General features: G+C 40.0%; 1 protein-coding gene across 5 annotated transcripts in view; it reads right to left on the bottom strand.

Moving 5' to 3' along the window:
* Window positions 1-23,580, bottom strand: part of LOC136486651 (receptor like protein kinase S.2-like) — a 61,935-nt gene that overhangs the window by 13,016 nt on the left and 25,339 nt on the right. For 3 of the 5 annotated variants that reach the window (XM_066483604.1, XM_066483603.1, XM_066483607.1), the window contains 12 exons: window positions 8,909-8,998; window positions 7,398-7,517; window positions 7,052-7,313; window positions 6,641-6,872; window positions 6,402-6,555; window positions 6,112-6,303; window positions 5,406-5,873; window positions 4,749-4,769; window positions 4,587-4,648; window positions 4,207-4,261; window positions 3,909-3,945; window positions 3,509-3,834 (listed from right to left, as the gene is read on the bottom strand). In XM_066483604.1, coding sequence (XP_066339701.1) covers window positions 3,509-3,834; window positions 3,909-3,945; window positions 4,207-4,261; window positions 4,587-4,648; window positions 4,749-4,769; window positions 5,406-5,873; window positions 6,112-6,303; window positions 6,402-6,555; window positions 6,641-6,872; window positions 7,052-7,313; window positions 7,398-7,517; window positions 8,909-8,998 — 2,019 coding nt within the window. Of the gene's footprint in view, window positions 1-3,508; window positions 3,835-3,908; window positions 3,946-4,206; window positions 4,262-4,586; window positions 4,649-4,748; window positions 4,770-5,405; window positions 5,874-6,111; window positions 6,304-6,401; window positions 6,556-6,640; window positions 6,873-7,051; window positions 7,314-7,397; window positions 7,557-8,908; window positions 8,999-23,580 lie in introns of all 5 variants that reach the window. The other 2 variants (XM_066483605.1, XM_066483606.1) reach the window with 2 other exon arrangements.

Here is a 23,580-nt window from a genome sequence, read left to right as displayed (position 1 = left end):
TGAGTAAACCACCTTATTATAATTAAAATAGCATAAGTCTAGATCTACATTTAACATTATTAAAAAATTCCAAAAATACTTTTATGTTACTTGATCCTTTCGTCACTAACATAAAAAAAATTAACTAAGCGAATCAAAGGTCACCTCTAAATGTCCAACTCAGTTTTACCACCACCATTATTACTAAAATAACCAAAAGTAACCGATAAATGTAAATTATATATCTATCATTAAAAAGTGTCCAAAAGTTAAATCAGAAGAAGATAAATTAGAGGCCTCAACGGAGACTCCATGTTAACTCTCACCGGACGCGCTAGGAAAATTAAAGATGAATAATAGAAATTCTCACATTAATCAGAAACATCTGACCATTAATCAGAAGACTCTAACTATTTATAACCATTAGATCTATTTTATTTAAAGAAACTTACTCACCTCCATCGTTATAAATAGAAAATAGCCTAAAATATAATTGCCTAAAAACAAATCTGGCCGCACGGGAGAAAATATTGTTCGGCCGTTGATTAATAAAATATCTAATATAATAGGAATTTGTGATCAGGTTAAAAGTTAGTTAACATATTATAAAATATTAGTCATTATGTTAACGGTTAGCCTAAAATATCAATGTCCAAAAAAACTAATCTGGCCACATAGGAGGAAATACTAATCGGCCGTTGATTAATAAAATATCTAATAGGCACTACGGATCACGTAATGGTTGGTTAATATATTAATAAAGTATATGTATTAATAGGATATCAACCCATGATGTTTCCGGTTGGTTAATCTTTTAATAAAAAATCAAATAGAAATAAAGTTTGTCTAGTAATATCAACCCGAACAGAAAAGGTACACTTGACCTAGACTACCAGTAAAAGAGCTGTGTCAGTCTAGAAAAACGAGAAATTTTTTTTCTATAGCACGGAAACAATAAACCATTTGTTTGGCATTTGTTATATTGTTTTTATTGTACATCGATTGAAGATAATTCAACATAACTCTTAAATTTGCATCTAAATCAACCATGTTTTAATTATGAGTGACAATTCAAAATAACCATCTAAATTTATACCAAAAGTATCCATCTCAGCCATTACGAAAGATAATTTAAAATAATCTCCTAAAATTTTTATATATTACTCGCATCTACCATTATAAAAGATAATGTAAAATAACTACTAAGTTTGCATTCAAATTATCATATATGCCACTATTAAAGGTAATGTAAAGTAAATTATCAACCTCAATCCATTATAAAAAAAAGTAAATAAAAAATATCTCAAATCCTCATGTTATTAATAAATATATATATTATGAAATATCACCCAATATTCATAAAGTACTATATGTATCTGTTAAGTGAAATACTTATTCTAATAACTTATGAAATGTTCCTTTAATAACAGATAGCAATGACAATGATAATTCACTTAAAGATATATGGATACTCTACAATAATAAATTTTTAAGTCATTATATTAAATAAGTTTATATATTTTAACTAATAAACTAATATTCTTATTTTAATTTTAAGCAGTCTATATTATATATAATACTACACATAATGTTTTGACATAATGAAATCCAACATCTTAAGTGTGGTGGTGCAAGCTGAAATGACCATTTGGGCTGTTGTGAAAATTGACGTGTTCAGACCCGGAATTTTTAATAAAATAAAGAACCTAAATTTTAATAAAAGATACAATAAAAACTAGAGTTTTAGCTTTAAAATGTTTATATATTATGCAATTATATTAAAATTTGATTAAAGTAAATATATCTAATGTACCATCATGTAACACACAAATGTATAAAAATAACTATATATTATGTTTTAGTAATCATGAAAATATTTTATTTCATATACTAATGATACTAACAAGTTATTTAAAATTTATATTAATGACCATGACATATAATTTATAAAAGTTTATGCCTTAGCTATTTATACATTCTAACTAAAACGTTTGGTATGACTATATTGATTATATAAGCATTACTGCACATATAATTTCTTGAAATAATTAAAACATCTTGAGAAGTGAGGTAGGTTAGTCCATACCACATGTAGCTATATCTTACTGGTATTTGAGATTCTTTTATGGTAAACAATCATTATAAGACTTTGGTATTTATGTGCTCTCCATGTTAGCACCTCTACGCCATCCATGATCTTAGATCAAGCTCTACCATGGATCTTAATTGATGTAGTGCCGATTTTAAATGTTATTTATGGCATTGTAGTCCTTAATATTGTAGTTTCTGGTGGCCTAACATATCCTTATTTTAAAAATTACAAATGAGAGTTAATAAAATGTACAATAAGTACAAGAATTTTGATTTAACATGAGAATATAAAAGAAGTAGCAATTAAACTTAGATTCATGGAGTCATAAGATATGAGCTGCAACAACAGCCATCACAGTTTAATCTAATGTTTGAAATAAATGTGCATTAAAAATAAAAGGTGCCATGAAAAGGAACAAACTATGGATATGGATGACAAAACATTTGGTTATCACAACTAGATAGAGAGTACAAAATATCTATTGTGTCTATTGTGTTGGAGAATGAACAAAGTGTAAAATGTGTAATTTAATATAAGTAATTTTTATTAGTTTGAGATGTTAAACAATAATTAATCCTTCTCCTTATGTCTCCCACAATTCTATCCCATGCGAGATCATGGTTAGAGGACTAACTCATATTTGCAGGTAGAATTAACGTTCTAATTTGTTCTATATCCATACAGTTCAATTCATAAAGAGGGACATCCAACATGCTAATAATAGACAAACAGCCTGTTCGGCTGGGCTTATACGGTCGTAAACGATCCTGGATTATAAGCTGGAACAGTATTTTTCTCTCACACCAAACCAGCCAAACCAGCCAGCAGTAAATAATCCACGATTGTTTACGGCCTACCGAACAGGCTAAAAGTCTGCCATACTGGGACACAAAACAAAGGAAGAAAAAGAAAATAAACAACCGTAGAATCAAATTAATGTTACACCCACTTCAAAAAACAATTAATGTTACATTATCACCAGTGCCACACAACGATCTAAATCTAGATTGAAATAAAAGTTAATTGTATAAAGTAATTTTTATTAGTTAATATATATTAAATAAACAGGGTTTTCTATTACTTAAGTATCTCAAAGTTAGCCCGTGCGGGAGCACGGGTCGTTGATGGACTAGTGACTAAAATCAAAATAACTCCAACCAGAGTACCAATAGATAGTTTATACTTGTAAAAAAATAATCATATAGGTTTCATAATTTTGTGATGTAAAATAATTAGTTATGACTGTTTTATTTAGAACAGTATACCTTTTGTTTTCGAGAAACACAAAACCATCTTGATGGCCAAGCTTGTCTGGTGTTTACAGATCGGTGGTTAAAAGTTCTTGGTGTTTAAGTTGCATGAGCGAAATAAACTCGGATAATATATAGTTAGATGGCTCTCTCCTTGGTGACTACTAAGACCTAAATCAAATGGTACCTTGATTGTTTGGTCCAAGGATGCACTGGCAAAACTGTCGGTGTCCACTGGGTTGAAAACCACTTGCATCACTGTGTCAGAGTGGCCCTCTAATGTTCGAATACACTCCCAGCCCTTCTCCCAGTCCCAAATCTTTATCAGGTGGTCGTCGGACGACGAGAGCACAAGAGGATCAGTGGGATGTACAACCAATGACCTGATGTTACCCTCGTGAGCTTCAATGCTTGTGACCTTTTCGTCTGTATCGTAGCTGTATACGTAGATAATCCCATCGCCATCACCAGCCACAAGGCATTCCTCTTGTTCAATGAATTTGACTGAACTCACTGTAGTTAAAATAATTACCAATAGCATTGGAGTTGAGGCAAATAAAAAAAAATACTGATGTCAGAAATCAAACCCGGTCTCTGTGTAAAGTCGAAGCAGCTCTCTATTTCCTGCAGATACAAGAACTTATTTAGTTTTATGCATTATTCACTACCAAAATGGTGGAAGTCTCATAGTGCACTAAGTAGTAGTAAAAACACTATCACGAATCCTAGCACATGGGAATGAATCCTCACTAGGAGGCATTTGGCAGAAAAGAGCTCATACTAAATGTTGAATGCTAAACACTAGGAGAACCTCACATCACTAGGAGAACCTGTAGACATTTATATACAAAGCATGAGGACTTATTTCATCTAGTTGAAATATACCTGTTCCTGGTAGTCCCAAATATAAATGTCTCCCCCCTGATGGCTCGTCATTATCCTGCATACACATTGCGAAATTTAAAGGCAGGAAAGACTAAGGGCGCGTTTAGATGCAATTTTTTTTGGGTTTTGGCTACTGTAACACTTTCGTTTGTATTTGGCAATTAGTGTCTAATTATGGACTAATTAGGTTCGAAAGTTTCGTCTCGCGATTTCTCACCCAACTGTGCAATTAGTTTTTTTTCGTCTACATTTAGTACTCCATGCATGTGCCGCAAGATTCAATGTAATGGGTACTGCGCAAAAAATTTTGGTAACTAAACAGGCCCTAATCAACCTAGACAAAAGAGAGAATAACGCCACTCAAACTACCACACACTAACCACGGCTCCACTGGATGCACTTCCACACACAACACCTGTGAAAACTTCTTATTGGATATGATCTGATCAGCCAAAATAGTGGAACACCGACCATCACCATTAGTGAAAAAGCTCCATTGTGTACGTAAAAGGCAATGTTGCAATGAGAGAGAAGGATGCTACCTCAATTTCGTACTGGAACGGCTGCCAGATCACCATTTACCACAACATCAGAAAACAAGATGAAGTTTACGGGAATATATGTTAGTTTAGTATAGTATATCACCTCCGTCAGGACAAGAATACAATTCTAGTTCTACTCCTAGTAAAATTATTTAAAGTTTAACCAAGTTTATAATTAAAAGTATCAATATTTATGATACCAAATACTTTATCCGTCCCAAAATTATTGCATTCAGTTTTCAAAAAGTCAAACTTTGTTAGGTTTGATTTCAAATATATATGTATAAAACATAAATATTTTTAATGCACAATAAGTATCATTAGATTAATAGTGGAATATATTTCATAATAAACATATTAGGAGATACACATGTTGATAATATTTTTTATAAATCTAATTAATCTTTAAAAAAAATTGACTGCACGAAAAATGAGATGTGTTGTTATTTTGGGCTGGAGGAAATACATACCATGTGAAAGTATATATACTAAATAGCGTAACGATACTTCTTTGATATTGTAAGTATTGATTTTTTTTTTATCAAAATTGGTCAAATTCGAGATGGTTTGCCTTGATACTATGAATTGACTACTTTTTGATACGAAGGAAGTACATCTTGACATGTTTTATGTGTTTACATAACATGCCGGGCTTACCTGGTCAAAAGTTGCCTCTTTCGGTAAGTCAAACACAACCTTGAGCTTGTGCTCATGCACATTGTCAGCCCCCAACCCTTTCGCTTCTTTAAAAATGTTCTTAAATAATGTGATACCTACTGAGTGTAGGTCGGCATTCTCGACGTTGACGCCTTTATGGACAATACAGCTTTCTAGAGAAAGGACTTCGTCAGCAAGAAGTTGCTCGTGCCCCTTCATTGTGACGACAAGGGTGTAAGTGGACCGCGGTGGCACAACTCCGCACAGCAACGTAGCAGCGACGTATCGCTTTGGGTTGTTCGTGAGAAGCTTAGCAGCGACGTAGTCGTCTGTCCTGTTGATTAGACGCAGTGGACATGAGAACGATTTATTTTGCTTGAAGGGGAAGCGAAGCTGCGGAGGGTCAACGTAAAGCTGCACAGAGGACGTGGGCGTTATCTCATCTGGAGATGAACTATCGGCCCTTATCTGCAGACGCAGAAAAAAACGTTGCCAAGTTAGCCGGGAGAACACAAGCGCTTTTTGACGAGAAATTTGAAAAAGGCACCTACTGCTGTTTACTAACAATATATCAATACGGTGCACTACCTATTCTTATCTTACCAACAAGGATACGTGCTAAAAATTTCAGACAGAGCAATGTAATGAAACCGAATGAACTGATGAACATAAATCGTCCGAATGAAGATGCCTCAAGTGTTCATACCTGGTCAAAAATTAGCATACGTTTCCCATTGAGCTTATCAACAATATCCACTATGGAAGGTCTCTTGTTCCGATCAGGCTCCACACACTTCATCGCAATTAAGATGCATGCTTTTACTTGCTGGAGGCCATTTGCATCTAATAATGGGTACCTGTATATTATTTGTTCATCTGTCTTCCAGTTTTCTTGTACCTAAGAATTAATAGGATTTGATTCTTGGTGATATTGTACTAACTGAATGCATGGAAAGACTATAAAACTGATGTTTGAACCAAGGAAGGCTGTCTTACATTGTCGACAAATTTCCTTGCAGCTTTGTCTTCAGAGTCATAGACTGCACAGTTCTCTCTAGTCGTGATCTCCATAATAAGCATGCCTAAACTATATATGTCTGACATGGTGGATATTTCGCCCCTGTATAGATATTCGGGAGCCATGTATCCACTGCAAGAGTTTATCAAAGAATCAAATGTCATTTACTTTATATAATTTGGATAAAAATCATGTTTCACTGTTTGTTTCGACTTACTTTTGTCCCATAACATTGATTGTGTACATCCGGGTCTGCTCTTGTCCAAAGAGTCTCGAGAGACCAAAATTGGCAAGCTTTGGCACCCAGTTATCATCGAACCATATAGAGTTAGGCACAAGACTCATGTGAACAAGGGGGCGATCCAATTCCTTATGAAGGAAATGTAAACCCTGGCAGATCCCCTTGATTATTTTGAATCGTGTGTCCCAGTCAATTGAACTAGTGTGCACTGAAGAAGTACAAAGTAAAGAAAGTGTACTAATGAATTGTAAGTACTCTAAGATATATAGTACTTGCTTACAGTAGTAGCAATAAATGAATATTGAAAATAATATCTCTTTTAATTTGACACTAGTAGGAATAATAGAGAAAGAAAGACAAGCGTGTTGGATATAGTTCATTACATACCATAAAGTTGTTTCTCGAGACTTCCCTTAGCTAGATATTCATAGCACAGACAGCTTTCAATCGCGTCAACAATTACATATTTTCCTCTATGCTGAATCACTTTCTTCTGCGCTTCATGGCAGAATCCCACCAGCTGTACTATATTTTTGTGCTTAAGCGCCATAAGATTTTTAACCTCAGTTTCAAATGTTATGGCAGCACGCACTGGTTCATTTTCATCAAGCCTTTTTACTGAAATTACGCCGCCTGTTGGCAGAATCCCCTGTTGAACCTCCAATGAATTAGTATTTACTAGGATGATTTTTGTATCGGAAATAATTATTATAATCATAGGGCCCAATCATACCTTGTACACTGTTCCAAATACTGAGCCACCAAGTTTTCGCTCAGTAGCGAAATCAAGGGTAATTGCCTTCAAAAAAACAGCTCGCATATTCGTCGGTAATGATAATGTACTTCCATGACTCTGCATCACCGCCAACAAGGGACCGCTGTAACCATTTCTCTTGTTTTGTTTGCTTTTGATCAGTAAACAAAAAAAACACAGGCGTGCATGATATAAAAGCTACCCAACGATATAACTACCCAGCGATATAACTGGTAAGGAAAAATATCATTCCTATATATAGCCTAACATGCCCCATTGAGCATCTGGATGTATTTCAGAACTGTTAACATGTGCATCTACACCCCCTAAGTGTATTTTTGGGAATTAATAACAAAATAGCCAAGGGGCTAAGAGCAACTCCAAGACTCCATCTAAAAGTAGATGTCAAATTATATGATTGAGCCAGTTTGTAAAATAAAAACCTTCTAAAAAAAGTCGAGTTCTACAACAGCTTGTGTAAATTTTTCCTTGGCTATATTTAAAACTGCCACGTCATCAAGTTTCATCAAGTAATGATAATGTACTTCCATGTCTCGCATCGTCATCCAATCGGTGGCAGTCCCAGCTAAGCTTGTGTCCAAGGCGGGCACTGTGCGGGAGGCCGACGACGTGCAAGGAGCCACGCGGACATGGCCGTCCGACGGGAGCTGCATGGACGGGGAAGGAAGATGACGCGGTTGGCAGCGTGCAGGGAAAATTCATCCGTGTGGGAAACGGCCAGCGAGGCAGCGAGAATTAACGCGGGGAGGCGAATGGCTAGCGGATACGGCATGCTATATGTAGCGAGCGAGAAGTCCTGAATACATGACTTGTTATTTTGGAACACAGGATAGAAAAGTTGTTGGAGCCCTATTTTTTACAAAAATTTCTAAAATTTGACTCCAACACCAAGATAGCTCCTCTCTTGGAGTTGCTCTAATGAATTTCACAAGTTTTGGATAAGCTTTCAATCATAAGATGCAAAGTGACAATTGACCTCCTCTAATTTCAAATGTTTGCAGCATATAGACCTACATATGATTTAACAATATTTTTTTTAATATGATTTTAGAAATGCTATACTACAAGGGGTATGTGAATTCTTATGCTTCAAAATGTCTCTATATTCAAAAGAATCTTTACAAACCAGTGAGAGGCACAAAAACTCGTGAACACGTAATTTCTAACCACTAAGTTCTTTGTCCACCGAAGTGTGTCCGGCAGGTTATCAGGTCATCCAATAACTGAAGAATCATCCGATGAGTCTCTAGCAACGGGTGCTTAGTTTGAGCAAGGGATTAAGATCAGGAGGTAAGGGATTAGGGAGTGTGAGATTCTTTGCCGTCATTTCAGTTATGGAGGCTCCTTCAAGTTAGTAGTTCGCAATTGTTATGTGTGGAGCCATGATAAATACCTAGACACATAAGCATTTTCCATGAAGTTAAGCTCCCATCTCTATTGGTGAGATCCAAGATGTTTGTACCACTCACCTCTTTGGAATAATTTGAGTAAATCATCATGAACTTCATCTTAGCGGTCACATGAGGGATGATAGGATGCACAATACCAGGTTCTTTATGCTGAGATCATCAATGGAGACACAACTTCAAATGTGGGAGTGAACTATGGTAGACAAATATTGCATCTCTTCTGTTGAGAGAGATTAACATAGCCTTCTTGAACCCAGTGATGTATAGTTAGAAGACAATACGGGACAATAGCACCACCGATGAATTGACAATGGGCTTGCTTGCCCAACAAGACAAATCATTCATAGTTCTAGCCTACAACTACATGTAACTATGTTGTAAATGCCTAATTTTCTACTCCATTACATATTTTAGGGTTGAGCATAATTGACAGTGGGGCGTTTGAAAGTGCATCTAGCCCTTTAGTGGGTTTTGGATGATTGAATGGCAACGTGATTAAAGGACTAACCCGTTTGCTAAGTGTGGACAGGTAATAGGTTATCTCATAGGTACTTAATGAAAGCCAAAATGATATGTTGTTGTATAAACAATCTAGTTCAAGCACAAGACAACAATGCAAATGGAATTCATGTGAAGGCTTATTTATTGTGGGATTTCCATGTACTATGTGAAAGCAAGCTCGTGATTATTAGTTAATGAGACATGAGGGATTGCATATGGAATGGTCTCATATTTGAAGCTTGCTAAATTAAAATGAAAAAGATAACAATACATATGAATGGATGATTCAACACAAGATGTGACTTGATGGCTTGAGATGGTGAAGATAGCAAGGAAAGGCTTCGAGGTACTAAGCAAGGGTGAAGGGCAAGCGACGGCTTGGTGGCCGAAGAACCTAGCTAGGGTGAAGAAGAAAGTACTTGCATTTAGTTGAGGTACTAATCAAGCTAAGATGGTCATATTGATGTGAAGGATCAAATCTATAATGGAGTGTTTGATGGAAGTGACTTGATACATTTGGGATTATTCAAATTTGATGAATGGAATCAAGTCACATGCTCAAGATGGCTATGCTCAAGTGAAAAAATCAACATCAACATGTTTGCACCCTTACTTGATGAAGATTGGAAGGGACGGCATCAACTCGAAAGAGATCAACTCAAGTGGTATAAATTCATGTTTCCTTTGATCTTGAGTTTAATAGGTATGCCGTACTATTAAGAGGGATGCATCATGTTGATAGATAATTATTCATAAGTGCTTAAGCCAACCCATGTGAGTTTTAAGTATTTGAGAGACAAAAGAGCTAACTGATTTCTTGCTGGTCTGGCATTACCGGACGTGTCCGGTATTCATACCGGACGTGTCCGGTATGCATGACCAGAAGCCAACGGCTAGTTTCCAAAAGCCTTGAGGGTCGGGAGTTCCGACACCTCACTAACTTTAACTCAGTTACATGTTTTTCAAATTTGCTAAGGGTCGGGAGTTCCGACGTGAGTCGGGAGTTCCGACGGTCGGAAGTCCCGGCATTCATCGGGAGTTCCGACGCCTCACAACTTCACTGTAACTTAGTTACCGTTGGCGCAGTGTAAGTCATACTGCATACCGGACGTGTCCGATATGGCAACGGCTATAAAATGGCTAGTTTTTTAAGGGGGCTATAAATACCCCCAAGCCTCCACCTTTGGAGGCTGCTGATTCTGCTGAGATAGACACACGTTTTTGAGCCTTGCCAACTCTCCTAAACTCTCTCTTAGTGAGTGTGTGATCCAAATTGCAAAATCAATTTGTGGGTTAAGAGAGAATTTGAAAAAGAGAGCAAGCCACCACTTGAGCACTTGTGCATATTGTCAATCTCGTGATTCGCATTTGTTACTCTTGGACTCTTCAGTCCTAGACGGCTAGGCGTCGCCGGAGAGCAACCGAGAGATTGTGGTTGCTTCGGAAAGTTTGTAACGGTTGATTCCGCCGCCTCGGAATCATTTAGTGAAAGGAGGAAAAGGAGTTGGAAAAGACTCCGGCTAGAGTGACCTTCGTGGTACCCTCTAGGGTTGACCTTTGCTGGGTTGCCCGTAGCCCCCTCAACGGAGAGTAGGACTCGAACGAGTCCGAACTTCGGTAAAACAAATATCATGTCTCAATTCGCATTTCATTTGATATTTGTGTTGCTCCAGCTCTTGTGCAGGTTCTCTGTGTTTACTGTCATCTTTAGTAGGTACCTGCAGTTTGGTTTGAAGATAGAAATCGAAAGGAGCAAGTTCGGGGCTGTTCTACAGAAACCGTGCATACCGGACACGTCCGGTATTAGAGCTCTGTGCTGAAAATATTAATTCGCTGTTCTAACTTTGTGTTGCAGAGTTGTAGCTTCTAGATATATTCTTTATACCTTGTACACTGTGTGGCTAACTTGTGAGGGGTGGTATTACTCTTATTTAGAGTTTCCAATTTGGAAACTCCCTTTACTAATTGTTTCTGCATTTAAAGGTGTTAATTTTCAGAAACGCCTATTCACCCCCCTCTAGGCGGCATCTTAGGTCCTTTCAATTTGTATCAGAGCGAGGTTCTCACTTAAAGCTTCACCGCCGTGAGAAAAGGATGTCGACGTCTATCGAGTTGGAGCCGGTGCTTCTCCAAAATGATGGTTCAAACTTTCTAACTTGGTCAATACATGTACTCAATGCTTTTAGAGATATTAGTCCTTTTGTTGAGCATATTGTGGATGCAAGCATACCTCTTCCTATAGTTGATTGGAGCAACTACAAAAATTTGTCAAAAGAGGAAGAGATATGCGTGCAACTCAATGCTCAAGCTATTAATATTATTTTGAGTACATTGAGTGTAGAGGTTCAAGATGAGGCAATCTTCAATGGACAACCACCTCCGGAGAGTGCTCATCTCATTTGGACTAGACTTTTTGATTTATATGGAAAATCCAAATGTGATGATGCACTTGAGATCGAGTCAATGGAAAGTATGTCCATTGTGTCATCATACAGCGAAGAAGCCTCACAAGACCTCAAGAGCGCCGAGCCAGAGCAAGAAGTGCAAGCAGCGCATGACCTACTGTCTGCCTGCACATACCGGACATGTCCGGTATGCCTACCGGACGTGTCCGGTATGGCCGAGGCAGCAGACCAGCAAGCAGCTGTTTGCAACGATGCTCAAGCCCGGTGGTGACCAAGTGATGAGTCAACCTCAGTATCTCATGATACTCATCACTTGTGTCTCATGGCCAAGAAAAGCAAGAAAAAGAGTAACAAGAAAGATCAAGAAAAGGAGAAAGCACAAGTAGATGATCAAGATGAGAGTGATGTTGAAGTTGAAGACAACTACAACCTTGATCATCTCAACCGCAAAGACAAGTTCATCATCATGAAGATAGTTGAAAAGAATGATGAGCTTAAAGAAGAGATTGAGAAGCAAGAGCAATCACTTCAAAAGCAAGAATTGTTTCTCATCTCCAAGATGGAAGAACTAAAGGCTCTAAGTGAAAGGTATGAAAAAAATGTCAATTGAGCATGCTTTAGTTACTAAATCCTCTTCTAGTGTTTCACAACTAGAGAAGAAAAACTTGGAGCTCAAGGCAAGGCTAGATGAACTATCAAGCAAGTATAATGTGCTACAAGCAAACTATGTTCATCTAAAGTGCTCTCATGATGAAGTAGTAGAATCAAGCTTCATGCTTGAGGTAGCTCATGAGGTTGTGATCACATCGGTAAAATTCTCTCAACCTCTCACACATTCACTCACTAGTACCCCATCTCAATTAAATATTTCTTGTACTAATGAGTGTGCTCCTCAAGCAATCCAATCTTCGATTGAGCTAAATCTTATAGAAAACATAGAGCTCAAAGAAGAAGTGCAAAGATTAAAGAAAGATGTGATTCGGTTGAAGGGAAAGGAGAAAGCACAACCTTCTCAAGATAACCGTGATAACATGGTGAAGAAGCTTGAGAAGGGTTCAAACCTTGCCTCCTCCAAAGCCCAACAAAAGAATCACATCTCAAGCAAGGCCAACCCAACCAAGAGCAAGAAACAAGGAAAAATGATGTGCTATGGTTGTGGATTGTATGGACATGAGTGGGCTATGTGTCCACACAAGAGTTGGGCCGACAAGGTTGAAACCGCAAATCAAAAGGCTTCTACCAAGAAATGCCCAATGTACAAAGAGGCAAGAAAGGAAGCCCAAGTTGCAACAAGAAGATGCTATGGATGCAATGAGATGGGCCACAAGGTTGATAGATGTCCATACAAGCAAAACAAGCATAGAGCAAACAAAGGCCGCATATGCTATGCTTGTAAAAGAAAAGGGCATCTAAGCTATGAATGCCCAAATGGTAACTCACCTAAGCCGAACACATTTGTTTATCATGATATACTTAGGAAGACCACAAATGGAGTTAGCATTAGTAAGGTGATGTGTTCACCACAAACTAGTGCTAAAGCCATTTGGGTGCCTAAGCACTTGTTGACTAACTCAAAAGGACCCAACAAGAGTTGGGTACCAAAGTGTGCTTAGGTTAATGATGTAGGTACTTGGTGATGAGATGAAACCATCGGGGTAGTTGAGCAAGCAATTTGACAATATTCACTCAATCTATCAACTAATTCTTATCATAACCCCTTATATGGTTGACCCGAAGATAATTCAATGAACATATCATATATTTCATCCTCACCATTGGTAACAAGTACCTAAACTTTTCAGATTAGCCACATTGTTTGTTTCGTGTTCTATGGTTCACAAATAGGTACATTTGTGAAATAGTGAAAGTGGCTAATTAGATTTAATTAAAAGGAATTTTACTTTGCTATATGATGCTTTTGATCGCTCTCTAGTAGAGTAATTTATTTGTTGAGATGCTAGTATACAATAAATAATAAAGCTAAACAAAGAATCACAAGCAACAAATTAATTGTGTCTGTCCTGCACCTATCGGACGTGTCCGGTATTACTATCGGACGTGTCCGATATGGCCAGGGACAGAAAGTAAGTGTTTCTGTTTTTGTATTCTGGACGTGTCCGGTATACCTACCGGACGTGTCCGGTATTGCAGCAACCAGAACACAATTTGAATTACAACTGAGTCTTTGATCCGTATATTTTCATATATCCTTAACTTACTCAGAAGCTTGTGATTTATCAAAACTAAGTGGATTGTGAGCATCTCTTGAACTCAATTGTAAATATGGCAATTTTATTAGGTTTATGGTCAAAATGGAAACTTGGCTCTCAATTTCTTAATAGAATAAAAGTGCTTGTTGAAAGTCATTCAAATTACTTGAAGCACTCATTTAGGGGGAGCTAAATTTCTATTTTGCACCATTGTGGACTAACAAATTTATCTAGTATTCTTTGTAGTTCTTTGGATGAAAATGTATCTAGCATGATTATTTGGCAATTAAGGTCAACATAAAGATCATCATGCTATTTATCTTCTTAGTGGTATTATTGTGGGCTCAAGGCAAAGGTATGTGTTTACATACATACATTGTAAGTGCATCTAAGGCCCTTTATATGTTAGAATGTGCATTTGTGTGACATAGGAGAGATGTTTTTCAAAACCCTTAACTAGCATGTGTAGGTGGTGTGAATTTGAAAAACTATTTGAATCTTGGTCTTTGTGACCTAGCCTTGTCATGTGATGATTATAGCTCTCCTTGATTGTTTGATTGGCTAATCACACATGACATGGCTTTCTTAAGTCCACAATCTACTATGTCTCTCTCTATCTCTCTCAAGTAAGTGAAATCTTGTTTATGCCAAATATTTGGATAAGAGAAAATCATTTTATGGCATTGGATAAGAAAAGTGATGATACTCAGTTTGGATCAAGATAAGATACCTTTTTGGACTGGGAAATAACAGAAAAGGGGATTGGAAGAGAGAAAACACATTTTGGAATAATTTGGGCCGCCCGCGTATACTGGACGTGTCCGGTATGCTACCGGACGTGTCCGGTATGAGCGGGACTATAAAACCGAGCGTACCCCTTCGGCCCAGACAGACTTGTTCTTCCAAAGCCAACCAGCCGACTCCCTTCTTCCTCACCGAGGGCGACCGAGGATTTCACCAAGGAAAAGGAGAGAAGGAGATCGCATTGGAGAAGGCTTGCATCAAGATTGAAGGCCCGGGGACTTGGATTTCTCATCGCCTTCTCATCTCTCCTCTCAAGGTACCCTAATCACGGACCTCGTCCGATCTTCATGGTCAATGCATGATTTTGAAATTCCTTCGGTAAATATGCTGCATTGGTGATATAGAAGCAATGCCCAAAGTTTGGAATTGATCCATGATGTTTTGAATCAAGGAACCCTAGTTAGGGTTGCTCAGCAAAGTAGGCTCTCTGCTCTCCTTTGATTCAATCCTATCCTAGAATTGTTTGTTAGGCTTAGCTTCTTTTGTATCTATGTTTTGCAAACTTTTTGACAGTTGTATGTCAAGATGATTGTAAAATCATGGATAAAAGATTCTATGTCTAATCGCAATTCAAGAATAAGCTATGGGCATGTATCTAGAATTCTATGAAAATCTTTGGATATAGGACAGCAGCCATGAGTGGACGACAGGAGCCGAGGTCCAAGCACAAGCATGATCCAGCACTTGAGAAGTACAAGAAGGCGAGACAGGAGATGCATCCTAGATTCAAGCCAACCAGCAGGAGGTCTACCAGGGCTGCCTCTAGTGCAGCAGCTCAGTATGCAGAGGGATCATGGAGCTCTTCTTTTGACACTAACACTGATGAGTTTAGAGTGGAGTCTAGAGAAGAAAGAAAGAGGAAGAGCACTGACAGAGGATCAGATGACGATAGCTCAGATGAGGAGCAGGAGATTGAGGAGGAGGAGCCAGTTCCTCCAGTTCAGCACCAGCCTGGTCAGGGGATGCATTATGGTCTCCTTGAGACACGTCTACCAAATGTGCCCTCCTATGTTCCCAGAGTTGACTATAGGGGAAAGGGTATGACCAGGAGAGCTAGAGATGAGCGAAGGGTTGATCCGAGGGGCTTACCTAAGGTTCAGTACGATCACCACTTCTAGACAGCCTTTCACCTGGACTTCTACTCCAGTGTGATTCTCACCAGGAACCCAGTGATTGCCAGGTCTCAGTGGATTGACTGGCAATATATTAGAGAGTTGCAGAAGGCCTCAGTTGATCATGCCATTGCCATCTGCCAGAGCATAGGAGTTTATGAGATCATGGAGTTCTAGCATGACTGGAACACAGAGGTAGTAGCTCAGTTCTATGCTACTCTGGTCGTTGAGGAGGATGAGAGGCGGATGCACTGGATGCTTGAGGGCCAGTGGTATAGTGTTGACTATGATGTTTTTGCTGCCCAGCTTGGCTTCTCAGAGGATGATCTCCAGAGGGATAGGATCCACACCGTGCAGGTGTTACCTTCTAAGCAGCTCGCATATATGTATCCTCCTGGTGGTGAGAGAGGAGCTGTGGGGAAAGTTCTAGGTCTTCACCCTACCTACAGATACCTGGATAGGATGTTCAGGAAGACTATTGACTGCAAGGGTGGAGACAAGGGCAACATTGCTGATTACTCCAGGAACCTACTCCACAGGATGGCACCTGATGCTCGGCCTTTCAGCGTATTTGACTTCATTTGGTCTGAGATCAGGAGTGTGGGAGAGAGGCCCCTCAAGGGTTGTGGTTTTGCTCCTTATATCATGCATATGATTGAGCAGGTGACAGGGCACACATTCGAGTATGATAAGATTCACAAGGCCCTGAAGATTATTGCAGATCTGCCTGAGACAGGGTTACCTCCAGCAGAACCAGGAGGAGGAGCAGCAGCACCAGAGGTAGATGCACCTGGGAGTGGTGCACCAGCAGGAGCTTCACCTTCACCACGTGCTCCTTCACGTTCTACTTCATGCCATGGTAGTCCTCCCTCGCCTATCCATAGGCTTTTCAGCTCCATATTTGGGATGTGCCGAGACATCCAGACCAGGCAGCAGAAGGAGAGGGAGGCTAGGAGGAAGGATACTCGGACTTTGAAGCAAATTGCTTCTAGGCTTGAGCTTGAGCCTCCTAGGTCTCCACTATCAGATGAGGCAGCTAGTGAGCAGGAGACTGAGGAGCAGCAGCAGGCCAGATATGACAGAGAGTATGTTGAGTTCATACAGCGACTGCAGCAGCAGCAGGCACCTGAGCACCCTGACACTCTACCACTTCAAGCTCGTGTGCCTACTCACTCTCAGCCACGTCCCAGCACTGCAAACAACTATGCTACAGATTGGTGGAGTGACCTGACAGGTGGTGGCGGCTACTACAGCTCTGGTGGCTATGACCCATCTGGTGTAGGTGGTTCTCGTCTAGCTGGTGTTACCCGCTCTGATGACGAAGATGCTGGGAGAGACGAAGATGATGATGATGAGTGATGCTAGAGATTAGTGACAGCTTGTAGCCCCTTTGTCCTTAGTATGTCATTGTTGGACCTTTGTGGTGATAGATGACAAAGGGGGAGAGAGACTGATTAAAGCTTCAGGATAGTTTCATTTGCTTATCTTTGTACCTGAAGAATATGTACTACAGGCTGTAGTTTCTTGTTTTTGAACTTCATTGATGTATCTTGGATTTGAGATAGACATGTATCATGTGAGAGATGAGACTTATGATTTATCTATGTATCTCATGAGACATGATCTTAATATATATATTTCAGTGGCTTATGGACTTGAGAAAATTTGTAATGAGTGCTATGTGTGAATTACATGAGTTATATTTATTGTCATAAGGACTATACATGCTAGAATGAAAATATTTGATGTGATGCCTTTCTATTTATTCTTGTGTGATATATCTTGTCATATGCATCACGGTTTCACTTTGTCACACACACTTGCACCCCACGGATGAAATGATTTAGGGGGAGTCTCCTATATGTTTTAGTATGTGCAATTGACATTTGAGGTCATTTTGTGAATTCTAATCATAAGCACATATTAAGGGGGAGCCTCTCATAAATCATTGAACCCAAAAGTTTAAATGTTTATATCCTTGTGTAAGCTTTAATCAAGTTGTCATCAATCACCAAAATGGGGGAGATTGAAAGTGCATCTAGCCCTTTAGTGGGTTTTGGATGATTGAATGACAACGTGATTAAAGGACTAACCCGTTTGCTAAGTGTGGACAGGTAATAGGTTATCTCACAGGTACTTAATGAAAGCCAAAATGATGTGTTGTTGTATAAACAATCTAGTTCAAGCACAAGACAACAATGCAAATGGAATTCATGTGAAGGCTTATTTATTGTGGGATTTTCATGTACTATGTGAAAGCAAGCTCGTGATTATTAGTTAATGAGACATGAGGGATTGCATATGGAATGGTCTCATATTTGAAGCTTGCTAAATTAAAATGAAAAAGATAACAATACATATGAATGGATGATTCAACACAAGATGTGACTTGATGGCTTGAGATGGTGAAGATAGCAAGGAAAGGCTTCGAGGTACTAAGCAAGGGTGAAGGGCAAGCGATGGCTTGGCGGCCGAAGAACCTAGCTAGGGTGAAGAAGAAAGTACTTGCATTTAGTTGAGGTACTAATCAAGCTAAGATGGTCATATTGATGTGAAGGATCAAATCTATAATGGAGTGTTTGATGGAAGTGACTTGATACATTTGGGATTATTCAAATTTGATGAATGGAATCAAGTCACATGCTCAAGATGGCTATGCTCAAGTGAAAAAATCAACATCAACATGTTTGCACCCTTACTTGATGAAGATTGGAAGGGACGGCATCAACTCGAAAGAGATCAATTCAAGTGGTATAAATTCATGTTTCCTTTGATCTTGAGTTTAATAGGTATGCCGTACTATTAAGAGGGATGCATCATGTTGATAGATAATTATTCATAAGTGCTTAAGCCAACCCATGTGGGTTTTAAGTATTTGAGAGACAAAAGAGCTAACTGATTTCTTGCTGGTCTGACATTACCGGACGTGTCCGGTATTCATACCGGACGTGTCCGGTATGCATGACCAGAAGCCAATGGCTAGTTTCCAAAAGCCTTGAGGGTCGGGAGTTCTGACCTGAGTCGGGAGTTCCGACGGTCAGGAGTTCCGGCATGAGTCGGGAGTTCCGACACCTCACTAACTTTAACTCAGTTACATGTTTTTCAAATTTGCCGAGGGTCGGGAGTTCTGACGGTCGGAAGTCCCGGCATTCATCGGGAGTTTCGACGCCTCACAACTTCACTGTAACTTAGTTACCGTTGGCGCAGTGTAAGTCATACCGGACGTGTCCGGTATGCATAGCAACGGCTATAAAACGGCTAGTTTTTTAAGGGGACTATAAATACCCCCAAGCCTCCACCTTTGGAGGCTGCTGATTCTGCTGATATAGACACATGTTTTTGAGCCTTGCCAACTCTCCTAAACTCTCTATTAGTGAGTGTGTGATCCAAATTGCAAAATCAATTTGTGGGTTAAGAGAGAATTTGAAAAACAGAGCAAGCCACCACTTGAGCACTTGTGCATATTGTCAATCTCGTGATTCGCATTTGTTACTCTTGGACTCTTCGGTCCTAGATGGCTAGGCGTCGCCGGAGAGCAACCGAGAGATTGTGGTTGCTTCGGAAAGTTTGTAACGGTCGATTCTGCCACCTCGGAATCATTTAGTGAAAGGAGGAAAAGGAGTTGGAAAAGACTCCGGCTAGAGTGACCTTCGTGGTACCCTCTAGGGCTGACCTTCGCTGGGTTGCCCGCAGCCCCCTCAATGGAGAGTAGGACTCGAACGAGTCTGAACTTCGGTAAAATAAATATCGTGTCTCAATTCGCATTTCATTTGATATTTGTGTTGCTCCAGCTCTTGTGCAGGTTCTCTGTGTTTACTATCATCTTTAGTAGGTACCTACAGTTTGGTTTGAAGATAGAAATCGAAAGGAGCAAGTTCGGGGCTGTTCTGCAGAAACCGTGCATACCGGACACGTCCGGTATTAGAGCTCTGTGCTGAAAATATTTATTCGCTGTTCTAATTTTGTGTTGTAGAGTTGTAGCTTCTAGATATATTCTTTATACCTTGTACACTGTGTGGCTAACTTGTGAGGGGTGGTATTACTCTTATTTGGAGTTTCCAATTTGGAAACTCCCTTTACTAATTGTTTCCGCATTTAAAGGTGTTAATTTTCAGAAACGCCTATTCACCCCCCTCTAGGTGGCATCCTAGGTCCTTTCAGCGTTGTAAATGCAACAACCATTTTGTCCATGACATCAACCTAGAGAAATACACTCTCACCTGTTTGAACTCTCGAAGGAGACAAAGAGACCATATCCAACCCTTCATTGACACACTGAACAAGTAAGACAAGCTACTCATACATTGGCACCAATAGTGAAAGGGCCTCTAGCTGAGTTGGTTAGGTGGTATGAGTAGCAGTCCTCGGGTCCTGAGTTCAACTCCCCATGGGAGCAAATTTTAGGCTGGGTTGAAAACATCCTCTCATCTTTCCCACGCCAAAGCACAAGGTCTAAGGCCTAGCCCCGGTTGTGGTCATTCTCGCACGGGCAACGGTACCGCTGTGTATGGGTTGGTCAGGGGTTCGGGGATTTTCTTAACCTGCGTGAGAAGGTCATTCTTCTTAATGCAATACCTAGGGGCTGTCTTACCGCCCGTAGGTCAAGTTTTTTTCATACATTGCGACATATATTCGTCTATTATTAGCTTTCATCATTATATTTCACTCTCGTATTTGTCCCATGGGTCCTTCGAGAAGTATAAGAAAAAGTAGCAAGAAATATGATCGTTTTGGAATTTTAGTTTCACTGTACATGAGGCCCATTCAATCGCAACGTAGCCCGTGGACAATGACTACTACACACTACAACAAATATGTCATCTTATGACGTTTATGGCATGACATCTGACCAAAAGGTCACTAAATCGATCAGTTTATGACGTTTGTTTTAGAGGCATTTAAACTTAGTGACATAACTAAATGCACGTCACAACAAACGTCTTAAAAGTAGTGAAATTCCTTATTGTGGCAATATTTGTCGTGTCATAAACACTAATTTGCAATCGAGGAGGATTGTTGCCTTTTTATATATGCACAATAAGGTCGTATGAAAATATGAAAAGAAATACTAAATGTTCATCATCGCCGGTTCCAAACCCCTTAACACCGTCGGTTTTGGCCCCTCGGCGATGAAAGTCGTTGGTGATAAGAATGGTCATCACCACTGGTTGGGAACCGGTTTCTGTTACCAGCCGGCGGTGGTTAGGATTTCAGAAATTCTAAAATCAGGTCAAAAAATAGCAAAAAAAATTTGTTTTAATCTAGAGAAGCCCCTGACCAGCCAGTCACATGATCGCAAGTCACGCGATTGTACACGAGCTACATGGTGGTGGGATTCGAACCTAATACCTGTGTCCTCGCATGTAGCTACTCTAACCACTTCACCCCTAAGTCACCTATGTCTATATGCATATTCGTTCCCCTAGTATTCACTTTTCAAGATTTTAAAATGAATATTTTGGACCGTAAACGATTTCAAATGAAAAGTCATTAACTAGAAAGTTGTAGTTCTCATTAAGATCTACAACTTTGGTTTTGGTCGTTTCTCCATCCGAGGCCGTTTGACAGATTTGAATTTCAATTGAGAACTTGAGCTATACTTTTAGGACCTCAAATGATTTCAAATGAAAATGTCATCAACTACAAAGTTGTTGGTCTTCATCGAGATCTACAACTTTAGTTTTGGTCAATTTTTCATCTAAGGTCGTTTGAAAATTTTGAATTTCAAAATGTTGAGATACAAATTTGAGACCATAAATGATTTCTAATTAAAAAGTTGTCAACTACATAGTTGTAGATCTCATTTCTTGTCATTTTTCCATTAAGGTCATTTGTACAATTCAAAAAAAATTAAAATATGAGAACTTCCAACAGAATTCTAGGACCATAAATGGTTTCAAATTAAAAAGTCATCAACTACGACTTTGATATAAAGTTTGTTTTCATCCAACTTTGTTTGAAAAAGTTATAATTTTATTGTGTTGCAGCATGGTCATCATCGCCCGCACATAAGTCAAACCATTGGTGAAAGTGATTTTCACCGCCGGTTTGTAACATAAACCAGCGGTGAAAATGGGTCGACCATCACCGTTGGTTGATAGCATGAGCCAGCGGTTGAAAGCCCTATGTTTGGTTTCGGTAGTTGAGACAACTAGTGGACTAACCTATATCCTAGTGTTGTGTATGAGATAGGTTAGGTCCACACCAAGGTTGAGCAAGGATGGCATGCATGGTGATGATATATGGTGGTGGCCAAATGGTGATCAAGTGCTCAGTTCTTTGAAAAGAAGATGGAGAAAAACAAAATGCAAGGGCTCAAAGGAAGGTATAAGCTAGGGCATTTTGTTTGGCTGGTCTAGACACAATATAGTGCTTGATCGGGTTTAGGATAGATAGCCGTACTATTAAGAGTGGAACTCGAAGTTCAAAATGGTTATCTAAGTGCCACTAGGTGAATCGACTCTTTGCATGTGTATTAGACCTAGTGAGGATGCTAAAAACCCTTTGAAAATGTCTCTGAAAATGCTAACTCACTTGCACTAAGTGGTGGAACAATTTGGAGTTGGCACATTTGCAAAAGGGTGGAAGAAATGAGCTAGAGGGCACCTCACGGAGGCATCAGACTCTAACCGTAGGCACGTTGGACCAGCAGAGGCTGGGTCCGACGGCTAACCCTAGCTCAAGCGCATGCATAGGGCCTCTAAGTCTTGTCGGACACTGCTATTTGGTCCGATGAATTCGGTCCGATGTTCATCGGACGGACGCGATGGGCGCTCTGTTCACCAGAGCGGCCTCGGCTAATAGCGCGCGAGAGAATTCAAAGGGGTCGTCGGATCGTGGTGTTTGGTCTGACGAGCCGCATCGGACCAGTCCGACGGGCAAAAACCCGTTCTAGGAGCTTACTGGACCTCATCGGACTCTAGTGGCCGATGGTCTGAGGGTTGTCGGACCCTAGGATGTCGGCCCATGCGAGCAAGTGCGATTGCAGTGCCGCTGGGCGCCAACAGCCACATGGCGCAAGCAGAGGCCATCGGACCCATGCGGTATGGTCCAATGGAGGGTACTGTTCATTCCAACGGTCCCAATTTCATCCCAATGAAGGGTAACGGATAGCTCTCTTGGGGGTTATAAATTAGGGTTGGCTAGCTTATGGTTGGTTCTCTTAGCTCTACAACATTGTGACACCCTATTGAGCATAACCAAACACCTCCCTCTCATCTCCTTGTTGATTGCTCCATCCCAAGTGAGATTGGGAGTGATTCTAGTGCATTTGTGTCGGGGTTATGATACCTCGGGTATCTCAAGACACTGATTAGTTAGCCGCTCGGGGGGGCAACACTAGCCCAACTAGCAGAGGCCTAGCAGCCGCCCAAGCTACAAAGGCCCCGAGCCAAGCACCAAGCCATGTGGTCCATCACGACCTCTCCCTTCTCCTTCTGCTGCACGCTATGTAGCACCACACGACCTCTCCTCCGTCTTGACCCCTAGGATGGAGTAGAGGGAGGTCGAGCTCCACCAAGTACGCCAACCCTAACAAGGGCAGGCACGCTCCACTCACTCCGCTAGGACTGAGGAGATAGCTGTCCCCCGTCTCGGGACAGACGCCATCCCTACGCCACACTGCGTGGACAAGACAACACCGCCAGGCAGTGACGACCAGTACGGCATCCCACAGTCCAAATTAAGCCCGACAAGACGGG

Source organism: Miscanthus floridulus, chromosome 10 (assembly GCF_019320115.1).
Source record: "Miscanthus floridulus cultivar M001 chromosome 10, ASM1932011v1, whole genome shotgun sequence".
In the NCBI taxonomy this organism is placed as follows: domain Eukaryota; kingdom Viridiplantae; phylum Streptophyta; class Magnoliopsida; order Poales; family Poaceae; genus Miscanthus; species Miscanthus floridulus.
Note: the sequence above shows the minus strand (reverse complement) of the source record. Positions and strands in the feature narration are given on the sequence as shown.